This window comes from Crinia signifera, chromosome 2 (genome assembly GCF_055691185.1).
Source record: "Crinia signifera chromosome 2, ASM5569118v1, whole genome shotgun sequence".
Classification (NCBI taxonomy): Eukaryota; Metazoa; Chordata; class Amphibia; order Anura; family Myobatrachidae; genus Crinia; species Crinia signifera.
Window position 1 is genome coordinate 360,298,285 of NC_139218.1, and position 19,320 is coordinate 360,317,604.

The 19,320-nt window shown below is 45.6% G+C and overlaps 1 protein-coding gene and 1 long non-coding RNA gene across 3 annotated transcripts; one reads left to right on the forward strand and one right to left on the reverse strand.

Annotated features, from left to right (window-relative positions):
* Nucleotides 1-3,490: 3,490 nt before the first annotated feature.
* Nucleotides 3,491-14,305, reverse strand: LOC146059192 (uncharacterized). Of its 2 annotated transcripts, none has more exons than XM_083171315.1 (4): nucleotides 14,076-14,305; nucleotides 12,952-13,094; nucleotides 8,923-9,005; nucleotides 3,491-3,610 (listed from the first exon to the last, which is right to left on the reverse strand). In XM_083171315.1, the coding sequence occupies exons 1-4, from the start codon at nucleotides 14,276-14,278 to the stop codon at nucleotides 3,506-3,508; spliced, it is 534 nt and encodes a 177-aa protein (XP_083027441.1). In that variant the 5' UTR covers nucleotides 14,279-14,305; the 3' UTR covers nucleotides 3,491-3,505. The 2 variants fall into 2 exon arrangements, with proteins under 2 accessions (XP_083027441.1, XP_083027442.1); XM_083171316.1 differs by having other exon boundaries at nucleotides 8,919-9,005.
* A 2,639-nt stretch (nucleotides 14,306-16,944) lies between these two features.
* Nucleotides 16,945-18,442, forward strand: LOC146059193 (uncharacterized). The gene is made up of 2 exons (XR_014470171.1): nucleotides 16,945-17,145; nucleotides 17,947-18,442. It is a non-coding gene; the product is annotated as an uncharacterized LOC146059193 (long non-coding RNA).
* Nucleotides 18,443-19,320: the final 878 nt, after the last annotated feature.

A 19,320-nucleotide genomic window follows, 5' to 3' on the forward strand; every position in this document is an offset into this window, starting at 1 on the left:
AGATATATAACAGATTGGCTCACTAACAGATCAACGTATACCAACCTTGCATTGGAGGAAAGCATATTCTTCCCTTTCTCTCCAGCAGCTCTGCTCCACGCTCCGAAATCATCCATTCCACCACACATATTTGAGTCTATTCTCTTCAAAAACACTTACATATCATGGCTAGCCTTAAATAAGAGACTAGGACATAGATATGATAGCTCACCTTTTATTACACTCTGGGGGAACCCCTGTTTTAAACCAGGATTGGAAAATGCCAATTATGTAGGATTGAAATTAAAAGGTATATCGGCAGTGAAAGATGTATTTGACCCGGGTGGAACCGTAATGCTATTCTCAGCAATGAAAGAAAAGTATGATATCACAGATAATTTTTTTTATATGTATTTGCAAACAAGACATTTTGCTCAGTCAATCACAAAAGCTTGGGACAATGAAGATCACCCAGACCCAGTCCTCGTGCTGCTATCCACACACAATGTTATGGGTTATAGAATTCGTTATATGTATAATAATCTTGTATTGAGTGATGTAGAGAAGCTGAGGGCTCCTCTGGAGACGTACTGGAAAAAGGAAGTCCCCTGAGCCCCTGAGCTTAAAGAAGTATTCAAGAAAAGTACTAGCACTCTAAAATATCTAAGGGCTTCCTCCCTACCGGAAACTCACCTAAAATTTATGAATCGTGCCTACATCTCTCAAAAACAAAGGAGCCATTTTGTGATAGATGATCTTGGATTATGTCCCAAATGCGGCATGATGGGCACCACTCTTATACATAATTTCATAATTTATTATCCATATGAACAAAATATTTAATGTAAAGCTTACGTCTCAGCTAACCCCATGTTTGTTTCTATATTTTAAGGATTGGGATTTGGGCAGAAACAAGAGAAGTATAATACCTGCACTGACAGTGTTACTCACTTTAGCTAAAAAGCTAATACTTAAATATTGGATAGTAAAGCAGACCCCGTCTATTACAGAATATGGTACTTCTGTAGTTTCACGGCGCCGCCGGCTCAGTAACTTGGCAGCCTGCCAGAGGCTCGCGTGCCGCTCTAGCTACAGTGTTATTAACAGAAACTTGGCAGCCTGCCAGAGGCTCGCGTGCCGCTCTAGCTACAGTGTTATAGTGTAACGTAGATTAATGAAGTGTAAAAAGGAGACAAAATGGGATAAATGGGGCTTATAAATCGCACACCCCGGCACACCGCTACCACAGGGGGTGTCCCCAATGTAGACGCTAACTTATTTTGGGCTTTTAGCGTGTCAATTCTCACTCCCGCCACTTCAGGCTTAGGCGCGCGCTACGCTGTTTACGCTGAATCCAGGCGCCTTGCGAGTCGCTAAGAAGGAGGGGGGCGCCTGGATTTAGGCGCAAAACCCTCTGAATCCAGGCGCCTTGAGAGCCGCTAAGAAGGAGGGGGGCGCCTGGATTTAGGCGCAAAAGCCAGGCTCCCTGGGAGCCGCAAAGGTGGTTTAGCATCTAAATTTAGACGCTAAAGCGCCTGGATTTAGTTGGGTGGAGGGGTACATCTAAATTTAGACGCAAAAGCATCTAAATTTAGCTGGGTTTAGGGGTACACTATTAAAGCCCGTCCACAGTGGCAGTAGTCGACGCAACAGCTGTCGACTGTGTAAATCCCACTATCCACGCCCACCCGAAGCGTGGCGAGCGCAGCGAGCCCCGCGAGGGGCGGCGGTACGCGTCCTACGACCTTTTCATACCCCCACTATCCACGTCGGCGTGGAGTTGAGAATAGAATAGTGTGGCGAGCGCAGCGAGCCACCGAGCCCGAAGCGTCCCCTCGCGGGCTTCACAGGTGTCCATGCTGGGCAATATATAAAACCCATTACATTCCTGGTATGTCATTACACCTGAACAATAGCGCTCGCCACGCTTCGGGCTCGGTGGCTCGCTGCGCTCGCCACACTATTCTATTCTCAACTCCACGCCGACTTGGATAGTGGGGGTATGAAAAGGTCGTAGGACGCGTAACGCCGCCCCTCGCGGGGCTCGCTGCGCTCGCCACGCTTCGGGTGGGCGTGGATAGTGGGATTTACACAGTCGACAGCTGTTGCGTCGACTACTGCCACTGTGGACGGGCTTTAATAGTGTACCCCTAAACCCAGCTAAATTTAGATGCTTTTGCGTCTAAATTTAGATGTACCCCTCCACCCAACTAAATCCAGGCGCTTTAGCGTCTAAATTTAGATGCTAAACCACCTTTGCGGCTCCCAGGGAGCCTGGCTTTTGCGCCTAAATCCAGGCGCCCCCCTCCTTCTTAGCGGCTCTCAAGGCGCCTGGATTCAGAGGGTTTTGCGCCTAAATCCAGGCGCCCCCCTCCTTCTTAGCGACTCGCAAGGCGCCTGGATTCAGAGGGTTTTGCGCCTAAATCCAGGCGCCCCCCTCCTCCTTAGCGGCTCTCAAGGCGCCTGGATTCAGAGGGTTTTGCGCCTAAATCCAGGCGCCCCCCTCCTCCTTAGCGGCTTGCAGGGAGTGTGAATCCAGGCGCATTAGCGCCTAGATCTAGGCTGCAAGCCATTGGATTTAGCGTGTACATGGGGGACACAGCGGTGTGCCGGGGTGAGTACTTTACAAGCCCCGGCACGTCAGCGTTGTGCCCGGGGTGTGTCCACTTGCCCCCGCTGTTGTCAGCGCTGCCCAGGCGCTGCCTATTTCACTGTGGAACTACAAGTACCACAGTGACCTGCCAGCGCCTGGGCAGCGCGCTGCTGCTGCTGCCCGGCCGCCACGCTGTTTACGTAGCTGTCAGTACAGCTAGAGCGGCGCGAGCACACTCTGTCTGAGCTAGAGCGGCACGCGCACGGTTAATCAGAGCCTCTGGCAGTCTGCCAAGTTTCTGAGACAGAGTGTGCGCGCGGCGGCGCCGTGAAACTACAGAAGTACCCAGAATATAAACGAATGTTATTAGATATTATACTATATGAGAGACAGGCAGCCTTACAAAACATAGAACAGGGTGTGATTCAGTTTTATAAGAAATGGGAAACAGTGATATTAAGTTATGAAGAAGAAACCCAGGTATATATTCAAAAACTGTTTGAAAACACCACATGGTTCCTCCAACGACAGTTAACAGGATGATATAAAACAATGTTATTGTGGGCTCGGCTGGGATGATGAGCTTTATGTAATTATTGTGAGCATTCAAGGGATCTAGATAAAACAACCAGACATACCCCCTACCCCCCCCCCCATTGTTTGTCTTCCTTGTAACCCCCACAACTACCCCTATGCCTTCCTCCCCCCCCCCCCTTCTAATTGCATTTTGTTTCTATTTCTGATTAATATATGTTTTGTATAATACATAGAAACATGTAGACACGATATCTGGTACAACTCTACACGAGATTATAATACCTAGCTCTTCAAGGATGACCATAATTAGAATTTGGGAGTTCTCCATCCCTGCGCCAACAGGGTTTTGGAGTAATAGAAAAAAAAAACAGTCAAAAGAGATGTTTTACAGAAGAATTAAGTCTTTATTACGTTTAGGGACAGAATGATGAGTTTGTGTATTGTATAGGCTTGAGATGATGTTCTTCTACTATGTCCCATGACGAGATCTTCTTGCAAAGCCTAAAATTGCAAAATAAGAGTTAAGGCTATGTTTGACACTGTTTATTTTATGTGTTACACTAACAACCTGTAAAAGATAAAATGTCTTCATGTAAAGTCAATTATATGGAAAATTTGAAAAAAAAAAAAATACAATAAAAAGTATTTAAAAATAAAAAAGATAGCACATTTGTAATTTGTCAAGTAAATTTTTTTTTTTACTTACTGAGTTTAAAAAAAATACCCGTTTCCCTGCACCACCCTTGTATAGAAGTGAGGCAGGTGAGGCACAGCCTTTCCTGTCATACTAACGTATATGCCAGAGTTTTGAATTTATAAAGTATGTCAAAAATACAAAGAATATATATTAAAAATTCTTATTTTTATTATTCTGATCATTTTTAAGTCAAAATTCTGGAGTAAAAAGTCTATGGCAGGTGAGGCAGTGCCTCTCCTGGCTACTCTTTCTGCACATCTCCATCAAAACTCTTCAAATCTCCAGCAGTGTATACTGTATATATATGTATTATGCCGGCATGTACCCCATGGCTCATATATTGTGTGCAAATCTGGCTCTGGTACTTGCCAGAGATTCCTCAGCCATTTACCTCACCGCACGTCCCTGTGGCTATATCAGCATCCACCCTGTCAGCGACACACAGAAACCGCTCCCGCTCGCCTCACCCACTGCCCGCTACTATGGACAGATTTCTGGGCTCGCCTCCGGTGGCGAATATCTCTCCTGCGCCGCAGCAACAGTGCCAGGAGAAAAGAAAGGGAGAACACAACATGGCGCCGAATGCTGACAAGGGACGCCTGCAGCTAAAAAAGCCATCACTGGAGCGAATGCAGATTTGGATGGTGACACAGATTATGCAGGTACAGCTTCTTTTCCATATGAAACTTATCCTCAGCTATACAGGCTACAATGACGCCTTTATTACAAAAGGCAGGATTTGACATAATTTATCAAATTGACCACTTATCTACGCGGATCACAACAGCAGAAACACATATTGGGAATAATATGGATAATATTAATGCTGTACAGAAATCAGTTCAAAGACTGGAAATTTACAGTAAGGGGGAAATTTACTAAGATCAATTCATAAAAAAAATAGTATTTTCATAGGAAAATACTATTTTTTTTGGAGTATTCGTAGTTTTGGCATTTACTATGCCAAAAATACGAATTTTCGTATTCGTATTGACAATACGATTTACAAATACGAATGAATACACCATCGGTAGAATACGACAGAAATCACCATTCAAAAGAATGGTGATTCCTGATTTACTAAGCGGCCGTATTGAAAATACGGCCGCTAATTGGCGTAAAATGGCCGCGAATGGCAGGGCAAATACGGCAGGAAAATACACTTTATTTTCCTGTCGTATTTGGCTTTAGCCTGCAGGGATCAGTCAGATCCGTGCAGGCTTCAGTGCGTAAAAAAATAGAAAAATAAATAAATAAAACGGCGTGAGGTCCCCCCCCACAGCCGTAACCAGCACCAGGATGAAAGAGCCGGGGCTGGTAATAAAAAATCAGGAAACCCGGCAAATAGGGGTTCCCCGGTTTTTTAAAACCAGCCCCAGGTTCCAGGGCTGGTTCCCAAAATACGGGGGACAAAATGACTAGGGGTCCCCCGTATTTTAGGAACCAGTCCCAGGCCAAACCAGCCAGCAGGGTAATGTCACAGCCGGGGGACACTTATTATATAAGGTCCCGCAGCCAAAACATTAACCCTACTGACCAGTCAGCCTGTCCAGGGGCCCTGAGGGAGTGGGGACCCCCCCAATAAAGGGGACCCCCTCCAGGACTTACCTGACCAGGCTGAAGCCTGGTGCTGTCCACGGTGACCCTGGAGCGGTGGTCACCGGGCTAATAAAGTGTAAAAAGATAGAATAAACTAATGTTTAATACTGTGAAACTATGAGTCCCAGCATGCCTCCCCCGCAAGCTGGGACTGATAAAAATAGTCAAATAAACACACACTGACACACGAAAAATAAAACTTTAATACATCCAAAGCCCACACATATTGCAGGGTTGCCTACTTTTGAAAAATCATTTCAGGGAGAAAAGTAAAAGCCAGGGGGAGGGCCTTGCGTCGCCAGGGGGCGGGCCTTGCGTCGCCAGGGGGCGGGCCTTGCGTCGCCAGGGGGCGGGCCTTGCGTCGCCAGGGGGCGGGCCTTGCGTCATTTTGATAAACATGCAGCAAAATTGCGTTTGTGTATGGGTGTATTTGAAGTGGCAAAGAAAATCACTTACACATTTTATTCAAAAGGCAAAGATTTTTATATTTTTAAATAATTGTAAACCTTAAACATGAACAAAATTATAAATAACTATTCAACAATAAGTACTTCACTTAAATAAATTAAATATCTTAAGTTTTAAATAAAATCTTTAAATAACCAAAAATTCACTTACTAACGAAACTGTGCACAAGAGATTTCAATCTGATTATAAAAATGTAGATATTCAGAAACAATAGCAGCTTCACATGTAAACTATAAAGTACTGTAAACAAACTTTTAGAAAGTGCAGCCTCCAAAATTCACAAGCATCAACATAGAAATCAAGCAAAAACACATAACACCACTGATTCCTTCTGTTCGCGTGATTTCTTTAGTTGATATCCTGCAGACTTTGCTTTCGATAAAAGCTCTGTGGAGGGTTGGAATTGGTAACAGTTCAGGTCTGTAAACAAATTAAGCTTGCATTGCAGCAGGCTTTTTAAAGTTCCCTCTGTTGCCAAATTTCCCCTGGCCTCAGTCTTCACTATGCGGACCATGCTGAACAAACGTTCAATTTCGGCATTGCTGTGCGGGAGGACAAGAAGAGATTTTGCCATTTTGCATAAAACAGGAAACTTTGGGTTCCCTGTTGCTGGATGAGTGACCATACTGAGTTCATGCCAGATGCAATCCACTCGTTCAATACCTCCATCTGTGCAATTTCTTAAAGAGGACTCAGACAAGTCAAAAACACGGTATTCTGAGAATTCTTCGTGTAATTTTTGCATTGATGCATGTTCAACCACCTGAGGAAAACGTTGTGCCAGCACTTCGATGTCTTCAAAGTGTGCTTCCAGCCGTTTTCTGTAATTGAAGACCTTCATTGCCTTTATTACCTCATCACTCAAGGGAAACTTATTTTTCATGTATGCTAAAGTAGAAGCATAAAAGTCCCTTACTTCCTTAAAAAACTTTCCTACCGTGCTTGGCTCTAGAGAAGTGCAGGTCCTGATATAGTTGCGAGTGGTAAAGCCAATAAACAATTCTCTGTCTTCCAGTTGCACATTTGGGTCACAAAAATCTATGCCAAGAAGGGCTTCTAAAGTGTCAGCAGCTTTGATGAGGTTGGGTTTGACCAATTTGAAGAGAAGTATTCTATACAAGTCTAATAAACACTCATGCAATTTGTGTACAAAAGGGGAACGGTACTGAAGTACAATGTTGGTTTCATTAAATGAACCAAGCACTGAATGAAGGAAAAGGAGATATAACTCTGTTTTTGCATCCTCAAACACTTCACAGAGAGCTCTGCTTCTTGCATTCTTATCAGAGTCTTCAGACTGGAAAAATGATTTCAAAGCGGGAAGCATTTTCAGCACTCTCTCAATACAGGGATGCAGACTAAGCCACCTGGTTACCCCATGTTTCAGGATTTTAGAATACTCCATTTCTACAAACGCAGTCATCTCCTTTAGACTCTGTACTCTTTTAGCACTGTACCTGAAATAGCTGTTAAGTTTAAAAAGAAAAGAATCGGCATCAAACGAAAGTGCATTGCTTCCTTTTCTGGCAGCTAGGTGCACCAGATGACATGGGCAACCTTCGGTAAAAACGGAAGGATTCTTCCCTTGGATTAAAGTCTTTACAGACCTATATCTACCCATGTTGACAGAGGCATTATCCAGACAAACGCCAATGCAATTTTTCCATGGAATATGATGTTTGTCAAATACCTTGTCAACTGCATTAAAAATGTTACTGCTTGTGGCATCATTGCAGACAACTAGATCAAGGAGCTTGGGTTTTACTTTCCCATCAGTGTCAAAATAGGACACCAAAATAGGAAATAACTTCTCCTCCGAATCATTCCCACCATCTAGTGCCAAAGTAAAATGTAAATTCTTTAATGCCTCTATGACCGGTTGTGTACAGTGTGGCGCAAGAGCATGATTAATGATTGCAGAGGATTTGGTTCTACCACAACCATATTTTTGCACAGAAACCTCACTGGAATTTGGCATCATAGCTCTCATTAATTTTCCCACATGATCAGAGGCAGCAATAGAGATGTTGTGCTCGATAAGAAAACCGGTGAAAAGGATTTCCGCACGAATAACTGCATTTTCGTCCCGTGAGGTATTTAAGAAGCTATCCATCTTTTTACTTGTTTCCCGAGCTTCTGATATTTTTTTGTGTTTTGGGCCTTCAATGTGGCGTTTACAGTCATTCAGGCCACCGTGCTTCAAGTCAAAATCACTGTTACAGACAGTGCAGTAAGCATAATACTTTCCACGTGTGGATTTTTTTAACACTGGGTAGCTTTTTGTTACTTTTTGTGTAAATTCACAGTAGTATCTTTTTTTTTTAGCAGGCACACTTTGCGTTTCATCCTGCTCCTCTATATAACTAGCGCAAGGCTCCTCACCACCGCATGAACTTGTACTCGGATTCTGGGTATCTATTAAAGATGCGTTGCTGTCTTCACCACTGTCTATTACACATTCAGGTGAATCAAGTGCAATGGCCATAGGTTCACTCTCCTCCCTCGGTTGGGGTTCAGGGGGTTGTGATGGTTTGCCACATTGCTTGCCAAAGAAGTTACGTATATCCATTATAATATGAAATTAGGAATATTCTTAGGGAACCGATCTGTATTCTGCAAAGTAATTTTAAATAAATTAGTTTATTGGGGGATTTTCCAAATGTTGCTGTTAAGCTACATATGGATAAGTATTATCTTTGGAAACAAACTTATTGCCTGCATCTACTACAAGAGCACTTATTTTAATAAAAAAAAAATTTTTTTAATTAACAATGAAATGGAAGTTGTTAAGGACATGTTTGGTGTGACGAAGTGATAAGTAGCGTCGGAGGGGGAAGGATAGAAAATACACACATACAAATGACATCAGGACATTTAACCTGCATGTGCCTATCGCTTGGCAGAAAGCTACTGCAGGTACTCACAATAGTAAATACTTTGTGTATGCACAAAAGCCTACACATGTAGTGTCCAGTACAATATGCAAAAACCTCTCTTTAGTGTATGTTACTGCAGTGTAAAGTGTTTTCAGATTACATTTCTTACTTGCCTTCCAGTTGTGTGTAATCCGCTCACTTCTCTCGGTATGATAAAACCTCTGTACGATAAAACCTCTGCAAGACGACTTGATAACTGTGAAATGACAAATTAATTATTAAAACAAAAAATATATCCTGATGACGAAATTAAAATCTCGAAACATTGACTCAGCTGACTGAGTTTGGATTCCTTGTGAGTGCCGCCAAGGCTATACTGTTTATACATATATCTTCTATAGTGTTCATTCTAGCACCCACTATCTTTGAAAACCCATGTAGTTCCTCTTCCCTGCCTGGGGTGTCACTGTCTGCTGTAGTACTTCTAGCACAGTGTGGTCTGTATATCAGCACTGATATGCAAACCAGACCTGTGCTAGAAACAGCATATCAGACAGACAGTGACACCCCAGGCAGGGAACAGGAACTGCATGGGTTTTCAAAGATAGCGGGTGCTAGAATTAACACTACTTCTAGATCAGGGGTCCTCAAATTATTTTGCTCTGGGACCCCACTAGACAAAAAAAATAATTCCAGGAACCCAGCAAGTTACTGCAGAAGGTCATCACAAGTGTAGTCAGCAGACAGCACATACATGGCAGCATTGTGGAAGCACAAAATGATGGGAGGAGTCTAAATAACAGACAACTCAACAGATTTCAGACTTTTTGAATCACTGACAGATTAGAAATATCAGCCAGATGGCCAGCAACATGGAATCGCGACCCCATACAGAGAAGGTCAGGACTCAGTTTGAGAACCGCTGTTTTAGATAAACCCATCGCTATGATCATTCAGGCACTTAGCAGACCAATAGGAAGACAGGTCTCTACGCATTAGATAATAATAATGTTTGATTTATCACTCCCCAGTACCCTGGTATAGATGCACAGCAGACATGGACCCAGGTGCACAAGGGGACTAGTGAAATAAGACATCACCCAGCCATAATTCAAAGTAATTTACCATTTTCTTAACCATATGAAAAGATCTAGCTTGTGATCCAATATACTGGGGGAAGGAAGCATGGCAGCATAGTTCTGCTTCACACAATGCATTTGCCTTAGCACAGCAGTGCCACACATGATAGCTTACACACAAACATTGAACTAACCAGTGACCTGTAATACAAAGTGATTTAGTTCACCATTCAAAATTAAACCACTCTTTAAGATAAGATAAAGTAATTCACTTTGTCTATCTCTAAAACTCTAGCCATCTGCCAAGCCTCATCCATCACAATTCCCAGGGGCTTCATCCTAAAAGAAAGCCCCACCCCACCAACAGCCCCATATCATGACAGATAAAAAATAGATGATATCTGCCACCCACAGAAACCTGCGTGACTGTACCAAGGTGCGGCAACGCATTTAAAAAAATAAATATAATAAAGCCCTTGTGTGAAAGCTGCCTAGCAGTTGGTGGGATCTGAATATGTAAGGGAGTTCTCTATTGGAGGTGCACCCCAGCAGCATGTGTCCGAGGCTTAGTCTTTCTAATATAGTACACAGTAGGCTCTGCCCTTTAACAAGGGATGTGCCCATCCACTAAAATGATTTATGCCCCATCCAGCTTCTTGCTGCCCCGGCCCTGTCCATCAATCTGCCAGGCTTCCACCCATCCACTGTACTACAAAAAAATGTAATCATGTGCTGTACAGCTTCTCACTGCCCTGGCCATCATCTGCCAGGCTTCTGCCCATCCACTGTGCTACAAAAAATGTTATATGCTGTACAGCTTCTCACTGGCCCATCCCTGTCCATCATATGCCAGGCTTTTGACTCAGAAGCCTGGCAGATGATGGACAGGGCAGCGAGAAGCTGTACAGCACATGATTATTTTGGGGTAGCACAGTGGATAGGCAGAAGCCTGGCAGATGGACAGGGCAGCAAGAAACTGTACAGCACATGATTATTGTGGGGCACCACAGTGGATGGGCAGAAGCCTGGCAGATGATGGGCAGAAGCCTGGCAGATGATGGGCAGGACCGGGGCAGCGTGAAGCACATTATAATTTTGTAGCTGCTGCTGCAGCAGTATGGAAGCCTGGCATATTGATGGCTGGGACTTCACATGTGCACTTTTTTAAAGTGGTCCCAAGAGCCACTGAGGTCGGTGTAGGGCAGAGGAGGGCAGCTTTGTTGAATGGTGTGGGGTGAGCCACAGATAGGGCAGAGGAGGGGGGCTTTGTTGAATGGTGCGGGGTGAGCCACAGATAGGGCAGAGGAGGGCAGCTTTGTTGAATGGTGCGGGGACAGCCACAGATAGGGCAGAGGAGGGCAGCTTTGTTGAATGGTGCGGGGTGCGGGGACAGCCACAGATAGGGCAGAGGAGGGCAGCTTTGTTGAATGGTGCGGGGTGCGGGGACAGCCACAGATAGGGCAGAGGAGGGCAGCGTTGTTGAATGGTGCGGGGACAGCCACAGATAGGGCAGAGGAGGGCAGCTTTGTTGAATGGTGCGGGGTGCGGGGACAGCCACAGATAGGGCAGAGGACGGCAGCTTTGTTGAATGGTGCGGGGTGCGGGGACAGCCACAGATAGGGCAGAGGACGGCAGCTTTGTTGAATGGTGCGGGGTGCGGGGACAGCCACAGATAGGGCAGAGGAGGGCAGCGTTGTTGAATGGTGCGGGGTGCGGGGACAGCCACAGATAGGGCAGAGGACGGCAGCTTTGTTGAATGGTGCGGGGTGCGGGGACAGCCACAGATAGGGCAGAGGACGGCAGCTTTGTTGAATGGTGCGGGGTGCGGGGACAGCCACAGATAGGGCAGAGGAGGGCAGCGTTGTTGAATGGTGCGGGGTGCGGGGACGCCACAGATAGGGCAGAGGAGGGCAGCGTTGTTGAATGGTGCGGGGTGAGTGTCACAGATACTTACCGAACGATTAGAGGACCCGTCGCTTCCGCTGCTCCCGCTGCTAACGCTGGCTTTCTCCTGCAGCCTCCGCATCCACCTTCTTCTGCCGCGTCTCTTCCGGGATGACTACTGCGCATGCGCTAAATAACGGCGATGACGCCGCCAACGTGATGACGCTGCATCAACGCGTCATTGCGTTGGCGGCGTCATTGTTGTATCTCGCGCATGCGCAGTAGACATTTGCGGCAGAGTAAATTCTTATCCGGGAGAAAAGGGGGCTCTTCCCGGGAGTCCGTGAGATTACCCACAATTCCGGGAGTCTCACGGACATTCCGGGAGAGTCGGCAATGCTGACATATTGATACTTACCTATCTTGAGCCCGTAGGTAGGTCCCGGGGTCTGGGGCTCCATGGCCCTGGAGCCTGGGGCTGGTTTTAAAAAACCGGGGAACCCCTATTTGCCAGGTTTCCTGATTTTTTATTACCAGCCCCGTCTCTTTCAGCCTGGTGCTGGTTACGGCTGTGGGGGGGACCCCACACCATTTTTTAAATTTATGTATTTATTTTTCTATATTTTTTTTTTTACACATTGCAGCCTGCACGGATCTGACTGATCCGTGCAGACTGGTTATACGAATTCGTATTAGCGGCCGTATATACGGCCGGCTAATACGAATGGTTACGCCATCGGAGGGTTACAAAGCAGTCGTATTTGACTGCTTTGTAAATTACCCTCCGGAACACGAATTTGCATACGGCTGTAACAGCCGTATGCAGTCATATTCATTCGTATTAAGAATACGAATATGAAATATCGTATTCGTATTCTTAGTAAATTTCCCCCTAAATGTCTTTCTGAAAGCTTAGACGTTATAGAAAACAGAACAAGACGCAATAACCTCAGAATTATCGGGATACCTGAAACATAAAAAATAGGGTACTTATATGTTAGTTGAACGCCCACTATAGTGAGTACGCTCATACCCCCACTATCCATGTCGGCATGGAGTTGATTTTACATAGTGTAGTGAGCGACCGAGCCCGAAGCGTGGCAAGCGTAGCGAGCCCCGCGAGTGGACGCGGAAAACTAAGCAAATAGCTTAGTGGGCGCCCAACTAACATATACTGTAAGTACCAAAAGTAGAGATGAGCATGTTCGGATCCTAGAGATCCAAACCCCCCGAACTTGCCTGATCCGAGGCATCCGCGAGCCGTTCGCGTCCTTCCCGCTGAAAATCTGAGTCGAAAACGAGGCCAAAACTTCATCATCCCACGTCGGAATCTCGCGAAACCGGATCTATATATAAGTCTCGGCTCCGGCGCCATCTTCACTCTGTGTGTGAAAGTCAGACAGCACTGATGTCTCCGTGTTGTCTGCAAGGAGGGGTAACTAGCTATGGGGGACAAAATATCTGTAATGGGGGACAAACTAATGGAGGCACTAACGGAGGCGGCCTAACTTAATGGGGGCTGTTTAAGGGCTGTTTAAGGGGGACAAGGGATGGGGAAACTAAAGGGTAAATTTACTAAGAGAGTAAAGTTACCTGATTAACCAAATATGCTATATCCAGTATATTACGTGATAGTAGAAGCCTGTTGTCTCTACTGGTGATGTGTAATATTGATCGCATGTGCATAACGGACTCTTTCTATATTTGTTTGTATTGATAATATTTCAATAAAGTTGATTGAAATATTTTTTTTTTTGCAGCATAGCGGCTATCTTGTAACTATGACACCATTATGACATCACAAAGGCTAGGTGACACAGGGACTCCATCACCTGAGACTCTGCAGTTGTCAGGATAAGAAGCATATTTTATGCTCCCGTGCTATATTACTAATATTTTAATTTCGCTGAACTTTAGTGGTTACCTTTATCACTGGTGACATTATGGGCTGTCTGTGCAGCAAACTGTGCGTCCCTGCACCCAGGAAGAAGGTAAGTGCGCTGCTATATTTATGGGTTGTACATTGCATATACAGAGGGTTATCACAGGCCGCAATAGGGGGGAGCTCGCCCAATATTGGGTGTTTCTGGGTAGATTGGGAGGTGATTTGTCCAGTTTTGTAGGCCTAAATATGGGGGATAGGTATCATTTTGATTAACTGGTAACTATAACTAGTTACTTGTAAAATATAAATGTACCAACCTGTATGTAGTATTAGGGGTACATGGGTGGGTGACACTCCCTGTATGTAGTATTAGGGGTACATGGGTGGCTGACATTATGTACCTCTCCTGTACCTTACCCTGCACAATTCCCAGGCAGCAAGGTCACATAATGTGGGTATGTTGTGTAGTAACACTCACGTTTTACCATTAGCCTCACAGGCTCTCACATTATCAGCACTGAAGCATCCATCTCCCCTCCTTTCTGGGCTTTGTAGTTCGGCAGCACTTCTGCTGCTGTCGTACATGTAGGTTATCCTGCCAGTAGCTGCCTCCTGCCCATTCTCCTCCTGCCTGACTCTAACTGCCACTAACTGCCCATGCGCCCTGGTGGTGAGCCTCATAGCAGAGTCTACCTCACCGTGAAGAGCAGGGGGATCCACTGACAGTCTGCTCTGTTAAAGCACCCCTGGGAGGTGGCATGGAGAAGGCGGTCTGGGGGCGTGAAGATGCGATGCATCATTATAGACCTGCCCCCTTCTATTACCAACATTGCAAAGTGTGGGTGGGGTTATGATTAAGTGGTTTACAGTGAATCACGTCATTGCCTCACCCGCCTTTGCATGGGTAAGGGGGGCTCAGCGGACTAAGTGGGGAAGTGCTGGCAGGAGGGGCAAGGCATTGCGGGAGACTTACCTGCTGTCCTGGGGGCTATAAGGGATTTTTTGGGAGCCTCCTGGCCTGTCTGGAAGAGTAGAGGAGTATGATTTTTGCCTCTTTGCCTTATTATCTCATGTCTGTCCCATGTGTTCTGGGTGCTCAGATATGTCAGCATTGCATGCAATGTGGATTCCCTCCTATACAAGTTCTGCAAATGTAACTATTCTCCTCTTGGCATACTGCCAATTATCTGCCAATCACCTGAGAGCTCAGATTGCAGCAGCTGCTGTGACTGCAGCCCGGCCTGTGCTCTGTAAACAATGTATGTAGAACAGTATAGGGATGGCCATCGACCATCGATGATTCCGAATCATCGATGGTTTATGGCCAATGTTAAATACTTTTGCCATAGATGGGGGAGAACTAGATGGGTTCCCTCCATTGATGGCACAGCAATACCGATGTTTTGCTTTTGTTTGTTTTTTCCATAGTTCCCGGGACACAGAGCATAGCTCTGTCCCCAACATCTGTGTAACCCTGCCCCTGTGTTTTGATTATGGCACAGGCCAACCAGTCAAACACAAAGTATGACCATCGATAAGTAAAAATATCGATGGCCATTCATTGCATAGTTTAACACTATTGATGGCCAGTTGCACTCTTGACATTGATGGCAACCATCAATGGCAATCGTAACAATGGCCATCCCTAGTACAGTACTGGTAATAACGTCATCGCTTATAGCTGCTCTGATTTTATTACTTGTGCATACATACTTACCAACATGTCCCATTCCTTGGCTATCGGTCTGTTCTATTGCTTCCATGGTAGACAGTGCATGCACTGCGGAGAGTTATGTAGTCACAGCTTATGATGTCTCTTCCTCTGCTCCTTACAGCCAAGCAAGTCTGTGAGGCTTACTAAAGGAGCGGCTAAGCACCCCGTCACCGTGCAGCCCCCTGTGCCGTGCGCCAAAGTGTCTGGCGAACTTCCCACCGAGCTGGACACTACTCTGCTCACAGAGGACGCGGCAGCAGTCGTGGCAGAGATCATGGAGTACCTGATCAGTGAAGGTAAGCTTCCCCCAGGTGCAGAGGCATAACTAGTATATATGTAATAGGCTGGGAGTTCTGTGACAGGCAGGTAACTGGTATATATGTAATAAGCTGGGAGTTCTGTGACAGGCAGGTAACTAGTATGTATGTAATAGGCTGGGAGTTCTGTGACAGGCAGGTAACTAGTATATATGTAATAGGCTGGGAGTTCTGTGACAGGCAGGTAACTAGTATGTAAGTAATAAGCTGGGAGTTCTGTGACAGGCAGATAACTAGTATGTATGTAATAAGCTGGGAGTTCTGTGACAGGCAGGTAACTAGTATATATGTAATAGGCTGGGAGTTCTGTGACAGGCTGGTAACTAGTATATATGTAATATGCTGGGAGTTCTGTGACAGGCTGGTAACTAGTATATATGTAATAAGCTGGGAGTTCTGTGACAGGCTGGTAACTAGTATATATGTAATAGGCTGGGAGTTCTGTGACAGGCAGGTAACTAGTATATATGTAATAAGCTGGGAGTTCTGTGACAGGCAGATAACTAGTATGTATGTAATAGGCTGGGAGTTCTGTGACAGGCAGGTAACTAGTATATATATAATAAGCTGGGAGTTCTGTGACAGGCAGATAACTAATATATATGTAATAAGCTGGGAGTTCTGTGACAGGCAGGTAACTAGTATATATGTAATAAGCTGGGAGTTCTGTGACAGGCAGGTAACTAGTATATATGTAATAGGCTGGGATTTCTGTGACAGGCAGGTAACTAGTATATATGTAATAGGCTGGGAGCTATGTGACAGGCAGGTAACTAGTATATATGTAATAGGCTGGGAGTTCTGTGACAGGCAGGTAACTAGTATGTATGTAATAAGCTGGGAGTTCTGTGACAGGCAGATAACTAGTATGTATGTAATAAGCTGGGAGTTCTGTGACAGGCAGATAACTAGTATATATGTAATAAGCTGGGAGTTCTGTGACAGGCAGATAACTAGTATATATGTAATAAGCTGGGGGTTCTGTGACAGGCAGGTAACTAGTATATATGTAATAGGCTGGGGGTTCTGTGAAAGGCAGATAACTAGTATGTATGTATGTATGTATGTATGTATGTATGTATGTATGTAATAGGCTGGGAGTTCTGTGAGGGGACAGGAGCTTGTTATCTCACCAGCCTGATTCTGCCTTATACATTATACTGCATTAAATCTACAGAGGAGATTGCGCCTCCGCACAGAACTCGCAGTCCATTACATAAAGCCAATAAACAGCATGGGGTACATTTACTATAATAATGAGGTGATGTTGTCTATAGCAACCAATCAGCTTCTGTCTATCATTTTCTAGCCTGCAAGAGTGAGGGGAAGAGGCGTGAGGAGTCCCCAGTGTCTCACACGATGACGGATGACACAATATCGTCTTATGATATCACCAGTAGCAGCAGCAGTGGCTATTATAATTTGACGGACCAGTCATCATCATCATCAGACACCAGCAGCAGCAGCTCTGACTCCTCATCAGATACCTCAGATACCATCAGTGACTTCTCCCCCAGGTAGGTTGCCGGCACAATACGTGCGTCCTCCCCGCTCTGGTCGCTGGGGTAGATGTCAGGTCTCGTGTCTTACACATCTGCTGTGATGTAGAAATGGTATCTCCTTATCTGCCTGCAGCTGGGGCTGCTACAGAAGTTCTATCACACAGAGCGCTGATTGGCTGGTATCCTAGTAGTATGACATACATGTATATATCATTATAATAATGAGTGTAAGAATATAATAAGAGAAACCCTACAGGAGAAATGAAGTCATGTAAACTATGGGGCCTATACACACCTAGCGATATTATCAGTGATCTGAATGATGCTAGATCGCTCAGCACATAGCGCACAGCACACAGCACACACCGCTCAGGACTGCACCAGCGCTGTGTGCTGAACGATCTATCACTGCCCACATTCTCAAAAGAGAGAAGAGAGGTGATGACTAGATTAATACAGCATGCAGTATCTACATCTACTAGCGACGCACGGGGCCACACATCACTATCGCGATGGGCCCTACACACACAGTGATGTATGCTTCATTTCTATGCAATCTAGTCAGATCACTTAGAAAATAGGGATCTCACATAACTGTACACTGAGCTTCCTGTATGGGGCCGTCCTTGTCATGTCACACCCACAGCATCAGCGCTATGATTGGTCCAAAGAGGAATCACACAGATACATGTATTCAGTAAGGGCCACTAACATGGTGCAGGTGATATATAGCTGCAGGCCAGGAAATATTGAGAGGACTTGTACATGGCAAACGTTTGTGTCTTTACAATAACAGTCACTTGTTTGTTTTTATAGGAAGAGAATCTTCAGGAACATCATCTCTGTTGGCCTCATCTGGCAGGAGGAGGACGGCATGCCAAGGGTCGAGTGTTAAGACCTGGAAATCAGACTCACTGAGTCAATGTTAAAAGCCAGTCCCGTTGACGGCTAATCCCCCTACCGAAGCCTGTCCCGTTGACAGCTAATCCCCCTACCCAAGCCTGTCCCGTTGACGGCTATTCCCCCTACCCAAGCCTGTCCCGTTGACAGCTAATCCCCCTACCCAAGCCTGTCCCGTTAACGGGTAATCCCCTACCCCCAATCTCTGTCTTCACAACTCCCTCTCTCCATATCCAGCAAGTTTGAAACATAACATGTTGCGTACACTTTCTAAGGTATAATTTGGTCCGCTGAGTGGCCTCTAGTGGTCACAGGCGGTACTTTACCACGGAGATGAGGAGTATTTAGCCTTTTATATCCTGTATGTAGATATGATGCATGTAATAACAATAATAAATATACATGCACATACAGAAATGAATGTACAGATGTATGTATATATGAATCTGTTGTTTCAACAATAAAAAGTAAGACAAGTCAGTGACTGATGTGTGACTGATGTGTTATTTCCCACTTATTACTGTGAATGTTCCCCATTGTACTACTGTATTGGTCTGACCCATATCCATCCATCTTAAGTGCTTGCAAATCTAAGTGACTCATATTTGTGGCACCCTGCTACATCTGGTGATGTCAGCTGCCCGCCCCCGGCACCAGCATTACAGCACCATTTGCATGGGAACACCCAGTGTTTGCATGGGATTTGCATGGCGTGCCCGCAACCCCACACCCGCACTGCTCAGTGGGAACGGGCCGGCGACTTTGCAACTCACTGTGTCCATTTGCAAAGAGAGCTTGCCCATGCGCATAAATAGTTATGCGCGGACACAGAACATCACTCCCCTTAGGGAACGTGTGGGGGAGGGAAGCAATCAGAATGACCTCCTTGGTCTCCTCCCATGGGCCCTTATTCTGATTGATGCGGACTTTACCGCGTTCTTACGGATTGCGTCTTTACGGCGTCTGCGCATGCGTGGAGAACGCTACGCGCATGTGCCACGCCTTGACTCGGTACCAGTTCGGACAAAGACCGTCCAAAACTGGTCACCGCTATCATTCGGGAAATAGGGGCGTATTATGGGCGTCATGCGGAATGACACATGGGCGTAGTTTCAAAGTGGGCAAAACGGGGCGGAAACATGGGCGGACACGGGGGAGTACACTTATGTTGGGGGGCGTACATTCGGAAACCACTCCGAATGCACGCGAGCAAAAAGGGCTGAAATGTGCGGTGTCCACAAGTGTACTATTGCTTTGCGGACACCACTCGTTCATGCGGTAGGCGAACGT

Excerpts from the sequence above, each read along its gene's own strand:
- LOC146059192 (XM_083171315.1), bottom strand. The coding sequence starts at position 14,278 with ATGAGGCTCACCACCAGGGCGCATGGGCAGTTAGTGGCAGTTAGAGTC. Across the intron at positions 9,006-12,951 it reads TCGCGGATGCCTCGGATCAG|TTATCAAGTCGTCTTGCAGA; the intron begins GCAAGTTCGGGG and ends GTCATTTCACAG. Across the intron at positions 3,611-8,922 it reads GGATTACACACAACTGGAAG|GCTTTGCAAGAAGATCTCGT; the intron begins GCAAGTAAGAAA and ends TTGCAATTTTAG.